This window comes from Gymnodraco acuticeps, unplaced genomic scaffold (genome assembly GCF_902827175.1).
Source record: "Gymnodraco acuticeps unplaced genomic scaffold, fGymAcu1.1, whole genome shotgun sequence".
In the NCBI taxonomy this organism is placed as follows: domain Eukaryota; kingdom Metazoa; phylum Chordata; class Actinopteri; order Perciformes; family Bathydraconidae; genus Gymnodraco; species Gymnodraco acuticeps.
This window is the reverse complement of record NW_022991588.1, coordinates 450928-469145: the sequence shown is the minus strand read 5'-3', so window position 1 is coordinate 469145 and position 18218 is coordinate 450928. Positions and strand designations below refer to the sequence as shown.

The 18218-nt window shown below is 39.3% G+C and overlaps 4 protein-coding genes across 8 annotated transcripts in view; 2 read left to right on the top strand and 2 right to left on the bottom strand.

Annotated features, from left to right (window-relative positions):
* The first annotated feature begins 751 nt into the window (after window positions 1-751).
* Window positions 752-6755, top strand: vps26b (VPS26, retromer complex component B). Of its 2 annotated transcripts, none has more exons than XM_034197870.1 (6): window positions 752-1428; window positions 2447-2603; window positions 3824-3988; window positions 4479-4654; window positions 4737-4879; window positions 5764-6755. In XM_034197870.1, the coding sequence occupies exons 1-6, from the start codon at window positions 1206-1208 to the stop codon at window positions 5899-5901; spliced, it is 1002 nt and encodes a 333-aa protein (XP_034053761.1). In that variant the 5' UTR covers window positions 752-1205; the 3' UTR covers window positions 5902-6755. The 2 variants fall into 2 exon arrangements, with proteins under 2 accessions (XP_034053761.1, XP_034053760.1); XM_034197869.1 differs by having other exon boundaries at window positions 4476-4654.
* On the bottom strand, window positions 5439-9742 carry thyn1 (thymocyte nuclear protein 1). Of its 3 annotated transcripts, XM_034197872.1 has the most exons (9): window positions 9454-9742; window positions 8293-8351; window positions 8055-8212; window positions 7902-7970; window positions 7678-7770; window positions 7494-7589; window positions 7260-7410; window positions 7127-7191; window positions 5439-5963 (listed from the first exon to the last, which is right to left on the bottom strand). In XM_034197872.1, exons 2-8 carry the CDS (start codon window positions 8339-8341, stop codon window positions 7145-7147), a joined length of 663 nt encoding a protein of 220 aa, XP_034053763.1. In that variant the 5' UTR covers window positions 8342-8351; window positions 9454-9742; the 3' UTR covers window positions 5439-5963; window positions 7127-7144. The 3 variants fall into 3 exon arrangements, with proteins under 3 accessions (XP_034053763.1, XP_034053762.1, XP_034053765.1); XM_034197871.1 differs by lacking the exon at window positions 5439-5963 and having other exon boundaries at window positions 7047-7191; XM_034197874.1 differs by lacking the exons at window positions 5439-5963; window positions 7494-7589 and having other exon boundaries at window positions 7047-7191.
* On the top strand, window positions 9678-16293 carry acad8 (acyl-CoA dehydrogenase family, member 8). The gene is made up of 11 exons (XM_034197868.1): window positions 9678-9991; window positions 11994-12094; window positions 12450-12619; window positions 12916-13025; window positions 13115-13191; window positions 13299-13436; window positions 13545-13680; window positions 14021-14118; window positions 14421-14573; window positions 14650-14752; window positions 14891-16293. Exons 1-11 carry the CDS (start codon window positions 9874-9876, stop codon window positions 14944-14946), a joined length of 1260 nt encoding a protein of 419 aa, XP_034053759.1. The 5' UTR covers window positions 9678-9873; the 3' UTR covers window positions 14947-16293.
* A 119-nt stretch (window positions 16294-16412) lies between these two features.
* The window catches only part of esamb (endothelial cell adhesion molecule b), a 60187-nt gene continuing 58381 nt past the window's right edge, over window positions 16413-18218 (bottom strand). For both annotated transcript variants that reach the window (XM_034197845.1, XM_034197846.1), the window contains exon 7: window positions 16413-17769. In XM_034197845.1, the coding sequence (XP_034053736.1) occupies window positions 17307-17769 (463 nt within the window). In that variant the 3' untranslated portion in view covers window positions 16413-17306. The remainder of the gene's footprint in view (window positions 17770-18218) is intronic.

Here is an 18218-nt window from a genome sequence, read left to right as displayed (position 1 = left end):
ATACATTGGCGGGTGTCAAGAAAAACATAGGGGAACATATTACCAACATCCAACTATTTGAAAAAGGCTAATGAAAGAATAAAGTAGTTCGTCAAATGTAAAGAGACAGAAATATGTTGCCAAGTAGGTTTCTGTTTTATTCACATACAAATAATTTGCTTTGCTGTGTTAGTGCATGATGTAAACATAGAATGAGAAAAGAAATGAAGCAATCACAATAATCAAGAAAATGGCCACACTATACAAATATATACAATTATCTGAATTAAAATGAAAGAGCTGTGCAGTTTTTTGAGTTGCAATTGGCAGAGAAATGAACTAATTGTCCAAGGATAGTGTTAAGGTAAACAGCATGCGCTTTAAACAAATATGCAATGTAATAGACAGATGAGAAGATATTAATGTAACATGTCATGTTCATGGTAGAGGATATAGGTCCATGGCTTTATATACATAGTCTCCATATAGAAATATGAAAACATGTATTCACAATAAATGAATGCACAGAAACGTTGTTATTACAGTGTGTCTTATTAGAGGTAAACATATGTACTCAAAAAAGTTAAAGTTAAACAATATGAATTTATGACTTTCAGTGTGGGACTGCTACTTTTATTAACAAAACGGGTCTGAATACTTATTTTTTCACCACTAACAATGCATTTATAATACATATAATAATATATAGAAGGCCTTATTTCCGGTTTCAGAAACCATCATTAGGTTTTATTTTGAAAAACATCCACCCGGAAGTAGTTAACCTAATGCAGGTGGCGTACATCCTGATCATTTGACAACATTCAACGTATTTTCTTACAGAAAACAAACATGTAATATAACATTCACACCGCGAAACTTGCCATCACTACGGAGCAGACTAGTGTGTGGCCTATGTGGACCGTGCACTGAAGATATTCAGGTCAACAGAAGAAAAAGGGAAGCGGCTAATTTGCTGATGGACGTGTTATTGTGCGTTTTCCTTGTACCGTCGTATTGCTATTTTGCTTCGTCGGTATGGACATGTAGCTAAGGTGGAGTTTTCTGTCAAATATCGTCGACTTTTTCCATGTTGAATAGTGTGTTTTGTGCTCCGATAGGGAACTGAGGTCGCACACAGGCCTTATTGTGTGTTTGGTGTTTTTCTAGTTCAAAACATTGGAAGGGTTTTTGTATTAGTTTGCTAACAAGGCGTTACGATAAGCAAGATGAGTTTCTTTAGTTTTGGGCAAAGTGCAGAAATAGATGTTGTCCTGAATGACGCTGAAACGCGGAAGAAAGCTGAACACAAAAGTGAAGATGGAAAGAAAGATAAATACTTTCTTTTCTATGATGGCGAGACTGTCAGTGGAAAGGTGAATGTGACACTGAAGAACCCCGGAAAGAGGCTGGAGCACCAGGGCATCAAAATTGAATTTGTTGGCCAAATAGGTAGGTTAAAAAAAACTAAGATATTTGTATACATATTTTGACCAATGATTTCATACAGTTCATGTAAACAACACAGTCAATCCTGTGGCAACACCCATGTTATGGAATATAAATATAAAAAGCATTTAGATTAGGAAGTAAGGAGAGTACACATTATTGTTATGGGGAGTGGAAACTGAACAGCATTTCAATGACATATGAATACACATTGCTTATCTCTTTATGCATGTAGTTATAAAAATGAACTGTTTCTGTGTAATAGGGTTAGCTAACTTTTAGATGTTGTTAAGAGTTGTGTTTTTCAAGTTGTCAATCATCATAACATTAGAGTCACAGAGCTTAGCATCCGAAACACAAAGTTAAAACATGGGGAACGTATTTTAATTACAACTACCACTTTACTAAAGATATGTCCAGAAGACTGTTCTAACCAACTTTTTTTGTTAAACGCAAGACATATGCTACTAACTTGTGTAAACTCTTATTTTATTGTTTAGCTAGCAGAATAGCTAGAAAAATGAATGGATTATGTTTAATAATCTTCTGGGTTTTACAAATGTTGCACGCTTATCCTTAAGACTGGTATGAGAGGCAGAAGCTGGGGCCAGGCCCTCTCTGGCATCATCAATATGATCCTTGGACCTTTGCCATGACTGTGACAGAAATATAGCAACACCCTCCCAACAATATCTCCAAGCAATAGAACATTATAGATAGGGGCCAATAAATAACTTAAAATGCAACAACAAATGAAGGTGATATTGAAGTTTAATCTCAAACTGTTGATGGAATAATAATTTCAACATGGGCACAAATGAAAAAGGGGAATTGGCAATTGCAAGGATCACAGCAAACATAACATTAAGATAGAAAGACAAAATGGCCCATTGTATCATATCTGCCCAAAACTCTTATCACAACATCAGAGCCTTTTGAAAGTTTCCAATGTAAGGGGTAAATGAATCTTAAAGTTTGTTTCTCTTATATTGTGTTTGTTGATAACTTCTTTCTGTTCTAGAGCTGTATTACGACAGAGGAAACCATCATGAGTTTGTTTCCCTGGTGAAAGATCTTGCAAGACCGGGTGAAATAACTCAATCGCAAACCTTCGACTTTGAGTTCACTCATGTGGAAAAACCGTACGAGTCCTACACAGGCCAGAACGTCAAACTAAGGTGTGTTTGATGATTGACTCTGGTTTATAGGCTGTAATGGATGATTGTAAGTGTCACTCTCTAACCTTTCATATGCAAACAGAGCATTTGAACTAACACCTGGGGCCTGTACTACGAAGCTGGTTCAACCTAACCTGGATATGTTTGAGTTAGCCGGTTGGCCTAATCCAAAACATACGCGCTCTCGCTAAACTGTACTACGACGCTGGTTATCAAGTGGATCGCTCAAGCCAGCCGTGCCCTATCTAGTTAGGTGCGCGTTCACATGAAAGGGGTGGTATTTGGAGCATTCGACCAATCGCAAACATGGAGAAGCGTACTGACAGCGCAGCGCATCATACTTCCTGAATGAAAAGTGAACTTTAATACTAGTCAAAAATGAAGAAGATAAACTTTAAACATCCATGACTTAAACACTTTATCCAGGATAAAAGCCACAGAGCTGCACCTGCAAGGTGAATACAGCTGGTAAAAGAAAAAGTGTTTGAATGCGTACATTAACAGGTTTATGATATCACTGCCCCGTCTAAAACACGATCTGACTTTAATTACATTTGACTCGAGTGTTTCGTCAACTTAATGTGTTGCTTAAAATAATACTTCTGCATACAGTATGTGACACTGTGAGTGTTGCACGGCCAGATACGGCTCAGCTGACTCAGATAAGGAAATATATGATACATTATGATGTGATATGCCGCGGACTGTACTTAATGTTACTTTGATCCGGTTACTTATGTTGTGGCAGATATTTAAGTAAGCTTTCTTAACGCTAATGTTATAATAGTCAGATTACTCTGAAGATGGAGGTGATATTCTATTAATGTTCACGTTCACACAGTCGGTGATTTTTGCCGGCCGTCTTTCCTGCGACGGCAGTTTCTCCTGTAATATGACTTGATCGCTTTAAACTCCGCACACTGAGCTCTGATTGGTCAGCAGGCAGTGCTTTCACTGAGTTGAGCTCTTAGCCTGCAACCTAACCTGGTCCCGACCAGGTTAGCCGCAAAGCATAAGTTACCATGGAGATCTAGCCTGCTAAAAAGATATCCAGCTTCGTAGGACCGGAAAGCCGGAGTTTTCCCTGAATTTAGCCGGCTAAGCGAAAATCCTGCTTCGTAGTACAGGCCTCTGGTGTTGTCTAAGTGTATTGTTCCTCAGAAATGATTGGTTATATGTGGAACAGTATTGTTTAAAGGCTTTGTGTTTTCCATGTTCAGATATTTTCTTCGTGCCACAGTGACCAGACGACTAAATGACATCAGTAAAGAGATGGACATTGTGGTCCACACACTGAGCACCTACCCTGAACTCAACTCCTCCATTAAAATGGAAGTTGGCATTGAGGACTGTCTGCACATTGAGTTTGAGTACAACAAATCCAAGTAAGAATTATAGGGATGAAACACACCATTACTGAATAATCTGTTGCCATTTATTTACATGAACCGACTTTTAAGTTTAACGTTTTTGTTTATATTAAGTGTCTTTTCTAGAAAGAACATTTTTAAACCCAAAGTTTGAAATCATTGCAAATTCAGTTCAGAAAATAATCCCACACTCGGAAGACAAAATAAACACAGTGTTCCTAAATGGCTTTCAGCAAACACAAGTGTAAGAGTGTACAATAGTGGTTTAGTGTGTTTCAGAGTGTATAACCACATCAGTCATGGAGTTTAGGGCTGCAACTAACTATTATTTTCATTATTCCTAATATATTGAATTAACTATTTGCTTTGTCTATAAACTTTTAGCAGATTGCAAGTTCCAGAGGCCAAGTGTTTAAAGCAAACGTTAGTACGCAGTTACTAAACTACTTGTTATTAAGCGCCCTCTGTCTAATTTCTGCTTGTCTTCTTTTGACCCCTACTGTAGGTACCATCTGAAAGATGTAATTGTGGGGAAGATCTATTTCCTGCTGGTGAGGATTAAGATTAAGCACATGGAGATTGACATCATCAAGCGTGAGACAACAGGCACTGGCCCCAGTGTGTACCACGAGAACGACACCATCGCCAAATACGAGATCATGGACGGTGCTCCGGTCAGAGGTAAACGGCACTTATTAGTCATTTTACTAAAGTGAATATTCATATTATCCAACCTGCTCTAACAATGTATTTCGTATTTCAGGAGAGTCCATTCCCATCCGGTTATTTCTGGCTGGTTATGATCTGACTCCCACGATGCGAGACATCAACAAGAAGTTCTCTGTGCGCTACTACCTGAACCTGGTGCTGATCGACGAGGAGGAGAGACGCTACTTCAAACAGCAGGTAGGTTTCTGATGTTTCATAATAATTTCAATAATGCCTACTTCTAAAGAATATAAAAAGCATTCTTGGAAAATACTAGCTGTGTCCCAATTATACTGCTGTACATACTACTTGTAAGAAGCTGAGTATGTAGTCTTAGGTTATTAGGTTGTTAGGAAAAAATACATTTAGGGTTAGATCTCAGCCACATAAGGAGGACACATTGAATCTTGAGGTTTGATTAATGTCTGTCAGCACATTAAATGTATCACGTTCTGTCTGCACAAAATAGCACAACAGGTAGATGTTTGTATACTTACTGCAAAAACAGTAATAGTTGCGAAAACTGTAAATTGATTGTCAAAGATGTGTCATTTGGGTTGTTTGTCAAGCCAAAGAGAAACATGTCTTGTTCCTGCTGCTGTTCTGTTTTATATGAAATATGTTAGTTTTGGTCTGTTGCTTGAGTAAAGTAGCAATTTTAAAGAATTCATTTTAGCTGTGAAGAAGTGCTACTTGTTTTTTTTGCTTTAAAATTGTTCTTATTTTTTGTTTACACACAATCGTAGTCAGTATAGCATTTCATTTAGCTATACATTGTACATGTGTTATTTATTTAATGTATAGCAAATCACAAAAAGTTTAATAGATCAATTCAATTGTTTTAAATATACAACACTGACTAGATAACAGTAATCCACTCTAGTTAATAATGGCATGTGTGTTGACAGTAGATAGACACATGTAAATAATAATATGATAAAATAAAGTCAAATCACTGATGAGAGCAACACGAGGATTACTGACATTGTTTTTACCTTTCTATGGATAAGGAGTCAATAAACATTGAAATGTAATATTAACTGAAAAACATCCAAAACCCTGTGCTCCCCTAACCTATGCAGGAAATCACACTGTGGAGGAAGGGTGACGTGGTGAGGAAGAGCATGTCCCATCAGGCGGCCATCGCCTCTCAGAGGTTCGAGGGCTCGGCCGCCTCGGAGAGCGCTCTGGAGCAGGCTGCGAGGGAGGAGAGCGGGTAGGGGGCCGCAGACCTCCAGTCTTCGTCCACTAGACTCGGAGGTTGCCGTCAACTATACTACACCTGGTGAAGCAGCCGTTTTATTAGTAGCCGCTGCTAGTGAAGGGAGACCGACATACAGTAACACATGCAGTATGTGAACAATGAAACAGTTTGCATGAGGCATTTGAAGCAGCTTCGGGCTGCTGGTCTTGTCCTTCAATAATGCATTTTTCTTTTCTTTATGGGAATCAAACTAATCATCTGTTGCAATATCCACTGTTAAAACCTTTCATGTGATATTATGGCATTTTTAAGCTGTCTGTTACGTTAAATAATGCTTTTTTGAGTAAACTCATTTCTAATCTCTTAATCAATGCAACTGAATTTTTCATGCATTTTCTGAAATGTATCTCCAACATTCCACCTTTTAATAAATGCATTCCTAACACTGTTATAAGGTCAAGAAATCTGAGATAACTTTGCACTGCTTTATCTTGCTGAACACATTTGTCTTGATTTGTAAATACGACCAGCTAAAACCTTTTATCCTGTTCCAGCTTGTGTACTTTGATTATACATTACACGGTGCCACAGAGTGACCATTCATGTGCTTTGCGTCAGCATTCCAGTGGTGTTAGGAAAGAGTGTTTGTATTAAGGTCTGATAGTATTAAATCCTCTGTAACATCTTCATTAGACTTGAAAGTTGTGCCTATGTGTACCAAGCAAATGAAATCCTCCTGCCTCTTTAACATAAGTTTAGTCTTTTAACCAGAGAAAGAGTTACAGTAGAACTATCTGTCTTTTGCAAAATGCTAATCAAGTATTCCTTGTCCCTGAAGTGAAATAAACTGATGCCAAATGGAAGAAAAAACAGATCTCAGACTTTGTTGTTTTCCAGGAATTGAAGTGTTTGCGACATGATAAACCTTAACAGACAGGGTGGGAAATGATGGACCATAGTGCAGACTGTGAAATAAAACTTTGCTTCTATACACAAATTGAATAATGGCAATACAAGAAGGCTTGGACCCCTTCTGTGAGCAAAGGGCAACCCTAAGAAACATTACAAGCTTATATACTGCTGCTGTTTTCTTTCAATTCAAAGGCTGTGTCTAAGCAAGTATCACCCAGAGGTTTCGCTACAATCTCGATAAAAGCCATCATCTGACAACAACACATTTATTACTTCAGAACAAAAGAGATGTATGTTTATGCTGCTTCATGATTTCACTGCATCCTCACATCATCTGGTCCAAATCCTCACAAAGGCTCCGTATCCTCCAAAGTCAGGATAAACTCAAACTCCTCTGCAGAGAAAAAGCAGAATGAGGGTTCATAAGCAGCCCAATGCACACTGAAAGATGCATTCACTTACCAGTGGTTAGGGGCTGCACAGAGAGCCTGGCTCTGGTGAAAAGTCCCACGTCCTTCAGAGGCCCTCCCTTGGCTCGGTGCTGCAGGTGGTACTTCTTCAGCTCAGACAGAGGAATATAACGCTTTACCATTCTTTGATATTGGACGTCTACCTAAAAGAGAAGAAAACAAGGTTAACCTTTATGTTCAATTATTTTATGAATGTATATTGTTTCCTTCTTAAATGGGGGTTTACCATGCTCCATTTGGGGTTGTCTGCTTTACTGTTAGCATCAAAATGGATATCTTTCTTGTCAAACTGAGTGTGGTCCACATAAGCTTCCTTTACAATCTAGAAAAGATAAATCCAGCTAAATATCATGTTTGTAGGTTTGTTTAAATCATTATAATATAATCAGAAGGGGGAGAGAGTGACTTACTTTCATGATTCCTGCTATCCCCGGCTCCTTGCAGTTGCTGTGATAAAAGAAAGCCAACTGCCCGTCTTTCATCTGCCTCATAAAGTTGCGTGCCTGCAGATGACGGAAAAGTCCATGAACAGAGAGAAGAATAAAATCAAAAAAATATCAAAAATACTTTATAGATTGGTGTGTTATTTCAGGTAAACAGCTTTTCATAGCGGTAGCCAGTTGTGTGGATTTACCTGATAATTGCGCACTCCGTCCCAGCAGCCAGTCTGATCAGGCAAAGCCTTCAGTTCCTCGATCCCAAACTGAAGGATGAAACAACAAGCATCAAAGGAGTGCAGCCCACTCACATTTTTAGGAAAACAGGCTGTGCTGATGAGGCTCTGTACCTTCAGGTCAATCTCCTTCTCAAAGCGGCTCTCGGGCTCAGATTTCATCAGCCAGCGACTGTACTGCGGAGGTTCTGAGCTCTCTTTAGTTTTTAACGGCTCAACAGAAGCTGCAGCTTTCTTCTTGCCTCCAACCATTTCGTCCTCATTGACTTTGCCTATTGTTGCAGCAATAATTGTCAATCATTAAAAAATAATGTACCAGAAAATAAGTTTGACTCCCACTTCCTTTGCTTACCTGAATCTGCTGTTCTTTTACTCACTCTGGACCTCGTCTTTGGTGGCATCTCTCACTGTCTATAAAGACACAGGTTTCAAACATAGAGCAGCGTCCATAACAGGGTTGATATGACAATACAATATGCCTTAACAATAGCATCACGTTTTCTAACATTCTTACAATTTGTATACCATAGCTGTGCATAGTGTTTTGTATGAATGTAAGGGATCTGTGGTAAAGTTTGATTTAGTTTGGATATTTAAAGACAGTTATAAAAAATACTCTGATCTTTTTATTCAGTTTCACAGTGACAACATTCAAAGTATGGTTGGCTCACAACTAAACCCTTTGCTTAGGGATGATGAATACTTTTTTTTTTTTATTGGATTTTGGTCCCATTTTTAGAGTCTTATAAAACAACTGCTAAGTTTTTGAACCACTAATTATTTAAAGTAGAAAACACACAACGATCCTGTAAACAGACACTAATCTTCAAACGTTGTTCAATCCTCAATTTAGTCAATAACATGATATCGAAGCAGTTGAAAATATCCAAGAGTTTTCCATTTAAAAAGCTTCGGATTTGATAAAAGATGCACTAAAACCTAATAAAAAGAGGTTTGTACTACTTGTCCACTGTATTTGCATAAGCATGCATTGGTCTGGAGTCGCACTACATGGAAAGTATTGGAAAAAAACTCTCCTAAAAAAAAAAAAACTTATATAATATAATAGAAGAAGCATTAAGTTCAAAGTTTTTTGTCCAATGTGGTAATAATATTTGGGTTTCATGGAAGCTATTGGTAAGTAATGGAAAAACGGTGTGCCATATAACACAGTTACTATATTTTTACCCATAATGTTCACTAATATAAGCAAGTTGGAACGGAAGCACTGAACATAATATTGGTGTTGTGTCATTGAAACAGTACTTTAATGGTGGACTGGACTCTAAGGGAATACCTGCAGTAAAGAAAGAGGGCTCGGAATGTAGAATACATAGTGAATTCCCAATGTAAAACTAACTTCACCCGTACATGGATGGCAGAGACTAGCTAGCTTCAAGAACTATTGGCAACACGTGTAAACTAAACGCGCCAGGCATTTGAAAGTAATACAGATTATAATGCAGCTCTGTCAGTAGTGCAACATCTCTGATTAAACACTGATAAATCATACCTGTAGCTGAGCAATGTTCCAGGTAAGCAGCGGTAAGCAGTCAACCATCAAAACCCGCGGTGAAAGCAGCAGCACGTGACGTCAACAAACGTATTGGTGCACTTCATTTATTGCCAGCTTCTCCCGTTTGTGTTGTAAGAGATAGATGTCCTTTGGAGTCCTTACCCTCCAAAGTTCCTCAAAGGGAGCAACTAATGAACACTTTCACGAGCGACATGAAACTATATTTCTCAGCAGATGTGAGCATCAGTATAATTGTATGTGATTTTATCAGAGAAAAACAGGAATAATATGTTACCCGCACCCCAAAGATGGCGGTATTGCGCTTTAAACGCTGAATGACTTCCGCCTTTAAAGCTCCAGAAGAAGAAGCGGCAGAGTGACATAACGAACACATCCCATAACATTGTGGAGGTAAACATGGCGACCGTCGGACCTCTAGCAAGGATTGCCAGATTGAGCTCCAGCATCTGCAGGAACCATCGTTTATCTTTTAACAGAAGCACACAGAGACGAGGAATAGCTTCTTGTGTCGACCGTAAGTCCCAGACAAGTAAAACTGTGAGCAAACTGTGTGTTATTGTGAAAGAAAGCCTGAATGGCACTGAACTTCGTTAGCTACCAGACCGGTGTTTATTATTGACTGTGAATAAAACACATTAAAGTAAAATCACACATCCCATTCAGGGCTTTAATGTTACAGTTACCGGTACCTAGCTGTCATTGGTTAGTTTTGCACCGCCCCACTCCTAGACAGGTCTTGTCAGGGAATTTGCTAGTTTCCAATGCTTTCTTATTGCTGCATCCTATGCTGCTTGAAGATATACACGACAGTTGAAGTGTAAAATATATTATGTTACCTTTATCATGTAATACAAAAAGCCCACACATAATACTCCCGTATTTGTGCATGATGGAATATTTTCCCTTCCATATTGATCACCATGGTATATATACAGTGGTGCAAAAAAGTATTTAGTCAGCCACCAATTGTGCAAGTTCTCCCACTTAAAAAGATGAGAGGCCTGTAATTTTCATCCTAGGTACACTTCAACTATGAGAGACAGAATGGGGGGAAATAATCCAGGAAATCACATTGTAGGATTTTTAATGAATTAATTGGTAAAATAAGTATTTGGTCACCTACAAACAAGCAAGATTTCTGGCTCTCACAGACCTGTAACTTCTTCCTTAAGAGCCTCCTCTGTCCTCCACTTGTTAACTGTATTAATGGCACCTGTTTGAACTCGTTATCAGTATAAAAGACACCTGTCCACAACCTCAAACAGTCACACTCCAAACTCCACTATGGCCAAGACCAAAGAGCTGTCAAAGGACACCAGAAACAAAATCGTAGACCTGCACCAGGCTGGGAAGACTGAATCTGCAATAGGTAAGCAGCTTCGTGTGAAGAAATCCACTGAGAGCAATTATTAGAAAATGGAAGACCTACAAGACCACTGATAATCTCCCTCGATCTGGGGCTCCACGCAAGATCTCACCCCGTGGGGTCAAAATGATCACAAGAACGGTGAGCAAAAATCCCAGAACCACACGGGGGGACCTAGTCAATGACCTGCAGAGAGCTGGGACCAAAGTAACAAAGGCTACCATCAGTAACACACTACGCCGCCAGGGACTCAAATCCTGCAGTGCCAGACGTGTCCCCCTGCTTAAGCCAGTACATGTCCAGGCCCGTCTGAAGTTTGATAGAGAGCATTTAGATGATCCAGAAGAGGATTGGGAGAATGTCATATGGTCAGATGAAACCAAAATAGAACTTTTTGGTAAAAACTCAACTAGACGTGTTTGGAGGAGAAAGAATGCTGAGTTACATCCAAAGAACACCATACCTACTGTGAAACATGGGGGTGGAAACATCATGCTTTGGGGCTGTGTTTCTGCAAAGGGACCAGGACGACTGATCCGTGTAAAGGAAAGAATGAATGGGGCCATGTATCGGGAGATTTTGAGTGACAACCTCCTTCCATCAGCAAGGGCATTGAAGATGAAACGTGGCTGGGTCTTTCAGCATGACAATGATCCCAAACACACCGCCCGGGCAACGAAGGAGTGGCTTCGTAAGAAGCATTTCAAGGTCCTGGAGTGGCCTAGCCAGTCTCCAGATCTCAACCCCATAGAAAATCTTTGGAGGGAGTTGAAAGTCCGTGTTGCCCAGCGACAGCCCCAAAACATCACTGCTCTAGAGGAGATCTGCATGGAGGAATGGGCCAAAATACCAGCAACAGTGTGTGAAAACCTTTGACCTCTGTCATTGCCAACAAAGGGTATATAACAAAGTATTGAGATGAACTTTTGTTATTGACCAAATACTTATTTTCCACCATAATTTGCAAATAACTTCTTCAATCAGACAATGTGATGTTCTGGATTTTTTTTTTCTTCACATTTTGTCTCTCATAGTTGAGGTATACCTAGGATGAAAATTACAGGCCTCTCGTCTTTTTAAGTGGGAGAACTTGCACAATTGGTGGCTGACTAAATACTTTTTTGCCCCACTCTCTGCTCTTTGTTGACAGCTTCTCATGGACTCACAGATGAACAGAAGGAATTTCAAAAAATGGCCTTTGACTTTGCGACCAATGAAATGGCTCCACACATGTCAGAGTGGGACCAAAAGGTATGTTTGAGAAAGCCATACAGTCTATTAGTCAGCTGATGTCAAGGCATAACACTTGACCATCCCACAGGAAACTCTTGGTGAAATATCCCACCTGTAAACTATCTGGTTTACATATGGAGACAATCCTAAAATTGAGCTCTCATTACTGTCTTTCTGGAATTTTTCGCCTTTTAAAAGTGACTTCAGCTCATACCTAACTGGAGAACCTGCATGTCTCAGCAGCTTTTCTTTTACTGCCAAAAATATTGTTTAATCCAATGCAAATACATGATGTAACAGATAATTATTTTTCCAATGTGCACAGTTATAATTTAACATAAACATTTATGGGTATTATTTATTTCCCCCCCAGGAAATCTTTCCAGTAGAGACGATGCGAAAGGCAGCCCAGTTGGGGTTTGGTGGGATCTACGTCCAGCCGGAAGTCGGAGGATCGGGTCTTTCTCGGCTGGACACATCGATCATCTTTGAGGCCTTGTCCACAGGATGTGTCAGCACTACAGCTTACATCAGCATCCACAAGTAAAAACCCCCCCTTATGCCATACATTACTTAGACCTGTAATTAAGAAAACGTTGACTTATTTGTGTGTATAATGTAAGGAGGACAAAGGTTGACTTGAGGCTGGTTGTTTTGGGTCCAAATAACCACATTTACTGACTCAATAGAAAGTGTTGTAACTTAAAGGACACTTTTGTTTGGTAAATTATCAGAACTGAGAATCATTACATCATCTCAAAACAAATCAATTAGACTTTTTTCCCAGATTAATTTCATGTATTTGCCTCCCAATTCAATCCAAGCTGTTTTCTTTGCAGCATGTGTGCCTGGATGATAGACACTTTTGGCAATAATGAGCAGAGGGAGAGGTTCTGTCCTGATCTCTGTTTGATGGACAAGTTTGCTTCGTATTGTCTCACTGAACCAGGTCAGTCCATTGTATATTATGTACAAAACAAAGTATATTTAGAAATGTGTCAGTTATCATCACAATAAACCTGTGATCTTTGACTTCAGGCAGCGGCAGTGATGCTGCTTCACTTCTGACCACTGCTCAGCTGAAAGGGGACCATTACATCGTCAATGGTTCGAAGGTAATTCCACAGCTGCCTATTCCCTATCTGGTGTTTAGGCCTTCATAATGGTTAAATGTTTTGTCTAAAAAGCAAAGCAGTAAGCAAGAGACATGTCTGACTTTCAGGCCTTCATCAGTGGTGGGGGAGACACAGACGTCTATATTGTGATGTGCAGAACAGGAGGTAAAGGACCTAAAGGCATCTCTTGTCTAGTGGTAGAGAAAGGAACCCCAGGCCTCAGTTTTGGCAAAAAGGAAAAAAAGGTAAAGTCCTTTGATTGCTGACTTTAATGATTTTGCTCTGGAGTGTTTGCTGGTAGCCACTAGAGGGCAGGAGTCAGTCACAGTAACCGTTCTACTCGCTGCTCTCAGGTGGGTTGGAACTCCCAGCCGACCCGGGCGGTGATATTTGAGGATTGTGCCGTTCCAGTGATCAATCGGCTGGGTGAGGAAGGACAAGGATTCAACATGGCCATGAGAGGCCTGAATGGAGGAAGAATTAATATTGGTGAGGAGGAGAACACTATCAAAGTACAGTAGTTACCAGTGTGTAGTGATGCCCAAATATGTAATGTATACCCATAGCTAGATAAAATGACAGTAATCATCTTGATATTTGAAATGCAAAGGTCCAAAAACAAATTTTCTGCATAAGGTTTAAAAAAAAAGTGGAGATTCTTGGTGGTTGGCTTTAATTCAAGATTATTACACTTTTCCAAGAAGAAATAACACCGTATTCCTTAAAAAGAAAATCAATAGTCAAATGGAAGCAAACTCTAAACACTTTTTTTCTGTTATCTTAACAGCAGCTTCTTAATCTACAGTTTCCATATAAACTCTTCCAACAGCCTCCTGTTCTCTTGGGGCGGCACATGCCTCGGTTCAGCTCGCGAGGGATCATCTGTTAGTACGCAAGCAGTTTGGAGAGACACTCTCCAACAACCAGGTTAGAAGATCCCTCATCCAAATAAAATCAAGTTTTATTTATATAGCACATTTATAAACGATTTTTGGTCGAGCCAAAGTGCTGTACATATAATAAAAATAGCCTACAGTAGAGACACTTTACAGCTAATGCAACAACACAGATTGTTCAGAATATCAGTATGAGAAAAAACGACACCCTCTATCCTTAGACCCTCACATCGTACAATCCATCCACAGTATTAGGTCACATTCCTGCCAGTGATAACAAGTTTGTCTTGAATTTTCCACTGTGTTTCACCCTGTGTTTTTTCATTTGTGCAGTATCTTCAATTCAAACTGGCAGAAATGGCCACCAAGCTGGTTGCATCCCGCCTCATGGTGCGTGAAGCTGCCACAGCGCTGCAGGAGAACCGGTCTGATGCCGTTTCTCTCTGCTCTATGGCCAAACTCTTCGCCACAGACGAGTGTTTTAATGTAAGTAACACTCAGTAATACTAGAGGAATTGTTCAATAAAAAAACTCATTTTTTTACTTTTTATTCATTTCACAGATCTGCAACGATGCTCTCCAAATGCACGGTGGGTACGGTTACCTGAAAGACTACGCAGTGCAGCAGTTTGTCCGAGACATCAGAGTGCATCAGATCCTCGAGGGTGAGCCTTTTTAAGTCGCCTTAGTCTGGTTTTTCATGTGTATCAGATTGTAATCTCACAGATTTCCTCTTATTTAAGATAGTTGATGTGCTTGTTTTGTTTGTGTGACTCATACCCTTTGTTTTTTTTCTCCTAAAGGCACAAACGAAGTGATGAGGATGATCATTTCCCGTAATCTGCTGACAGAATCATGATAAACCTTTTTCCCTGGATATGTGTGATTTGAACAGTGACCATATTGTTATGGTCTTTCTTCCTGTTACTGTGTGACTGGTTTCCTAAAGTGTAAAAGGTCATTTTAAGGACGTGTGGTAAGCCAGTCAGTAAGACATAGGTTTTTCTAGTATGATATTAGTTATTATCTTCAAATGTTTAACTACTCTGTTGCAGCAAGGCTCAAGGGATGATCATTTAACAATGTACACAGATTTCCAATAACAGCTGTCATTTAAAGAGGACGAATCCCAATGACATTGGCAATCCTTAGCTTACTTTACATGTAGTGCCACCTGCAGGTCAACATTTCCTCAGGTCCAACACTTCCTCTAAAAGCAATAAATAAATTACAGTCTATCATTTTAAAGAAATGCTTATACAGCATATAAAAAATGCTGAATAATGGCATATTACACTAACATACAAACCTTAGCATTCAACTCAAAAGCTGAAGTTATGTACAATTTTTAAAAAGAAAAAGCATATTTTATTTAAGTACAGACCGCAACTAATGAACAATAACAATGTTTGACAGAAAGAACACTCAGGATGTGCTGCCATGCAGTGATGCTGCTGTTTTGCAGGTTTGTGGTTTAGCCCGTTCACCATCTTAGCTTAGCCTGTTAGCATGCTAACATGTGTTACTTATAGGAATCCCACACAAACTGCAAGTATTTGGTCATAGAAAAAAGTAAAAACTTGACCTGATGGTGGTGCTGGGTGAAAATGTAAGGGATCACCAGTTGTTTCAGACCCGAAGGGAGCATGAAATACTTTACCAAAAAGTTCAACCTGATGGCAGTGCTAGATAAATCATTGGATCACCAAATTCAGTAGCATTGATCCTGTTCGGCTCATGTATAAAATATCCTGTCAATCCCTTTAATAATTGGTGGATTGATATTGGCATCACCGTGCTGGTAACTGCACCACCTCTAGTAGATGTAATGTTCTAAGAATAGTTAAAAAAATTGTTTTGTTTTGATTTTTAACCGAAATATTTTCTGCTAGTGTGGATATATTGTAATCTTGTTTTTCTTTAATATAAAAAAAAAAAAAAACTGCTCCTTACTACAGATTCACACAATTTGTGACGAGATGTTTTGATTTGTGTTTTTTTTCCACTGTATATCACTTGCAGTCTCAGCATCTCTGTGCCTTAAGTGGCCTTTTAGATCTCCTTTATAGTCAAGGTTACTGAATTGTTACCCATCCATGACGTTTGAAATGCCACTGTGGGTTGGGTATTATGGGTTATGTATTTGTCACATTTCAAATTATGTCTGATTACACTCCAAATAAAATAATCTCAGTTTACAGAAAAAGGAATCAGCCTTTTTATTGGCACACTTAACTAGGAATTATTTACATTTCCTATCCTTAAACGTGATTTATTTTGCTTGAGTAAAAATATATTTATAGGTAAAGTGATAATGAGTCATGCTGAAATGAAACACTCCAGAACACTTTATTGAAAAAAAATGACCAACAATCAAAACTGCAGTAAAAGTGCTACATGTAACCCTCAGCATAGCTTAGTGCCACATCTTTTTTCAGAGCTACATTATACTTACAAGAAAACAAACAAGAACAACAGCCGGAAGTTTGGTCATATTATCTCACTGACTGATGGCCTTGTGTGTTTACAGTAATTATATCAAGTTAAAACAAACACCTTTGAACAGAATAGTAAGAAACCATCAACATGTTGTACTCACTATTTTGGTAACATTCCAACTACCATAACAGGCAAATAAAAAAATGTCCTCCCAGCAGACATCAGTGTCATTGAACCATACTGATATTGCAGTAGGTTAAATAAAACAACACTTACGTGAACACTTAACACGTACATGTGGTTCAAAGAAAGCAAGAATGATACATTTGAAATACCTGAATTGTGATTTTGACATAGTGCCTTTAGCCTGAGAGAAGGGACTGAAAATGCATCTTTACACAGCTGTAGAAATGAAATCATACACTTGTATGGCTACAGTTATTACACAAATTTGGCCAGCATATATTTAGCAAGAACTGCAAAACTAAGCAAACTGCCAAATGAACTGAAACATGGTTTACAGTATCCATAAACTGTAGTAAGTCAACAACTCTTGAAAACATTGACCTTTTATGTTCACTGCCTACAAATCCTAATGCTACTGGGTATCATTAAAGTTCTCTTAATAAGAGTAAATAAAAAATATATTTCTTACAAAAAGAAATGAACAACCAAAGGGACGTTTTCTTCTCTCACATCCTTATAAGTCTTCACAGAGAAAGTGCTTTTGAGTTTCAAGGCATACTTTCTCTCCCCCCTAACCCCTGTCCTCCGGCCGGCCTACACCAGCGACCCGGCCTGGCTCTGCGGGGGCACCATGATGGCTACAGAGCCCAGGCGTGTCAGAGTGGAGCAGCTCATTTGTGGGGACACAGCGAGGGGAGGGGGCACCTGAGGCTGAGCCCCCTCAGTCCTGTTGGCGACCGCAGGGCTCCTCAGAAGCTGCGCAGGGTCCCCATTTGTGCTGCAGGGTCTCTTATGTTTGCGTGGGGTTCCTCCATTGTTGTACCCCGGGAGACCCTGCAGTGTGTTGGCTTCTCCAGGTCGCAGCTGGTAGGCGTGGATAACTGAGCCGGTGTCTGATGTGGACGCCGGGGAGTATGGGTAGTTGTAGTTAGGATGGCGGGGGTCTCGGGGGCGAGGACTGGTGGCTATGGAGGACAGCGTGCCGTTCTTGGATATGATGTCAGAGCCGGTGTTACTCTTCGCCCATGATACTCTCTTTGGTGCCTGAGCATCCTCCCTGTAACAGGAAGAAAGAAGAGAGGAACGCAGAGAAAGCAAAAACTCATAATTATTAGAATTACTAGTATCAAAAATGACAGGCAGGAAATAGGGCAACACACATTCAGCTTCACTGTTTTCTGAGTACTGGCAAAACTGTGTGTATTGCGAAAATATAGATGACCTATATCTTCTGAGACAGCATTTATTGCAAATACAAACATTGAGTGAAATTTCACTTTTAATAATATTAAAGTAACAAAATATACATTTAATTGTAAATGCATTGATATCAAAATGAGCTATTAGAAGCAAAGTACTTATTAGGAGGCTTTAGTGTTATAATATTATAAACCTATAGTGTAAAAATGATTAACATGGTATTTTATGTTTAGCTGGTCATGGTGGAGCAACTTATATAAGCACTTTTTGTACATTAAATCTTATTTGATGATATGACTGTAGATT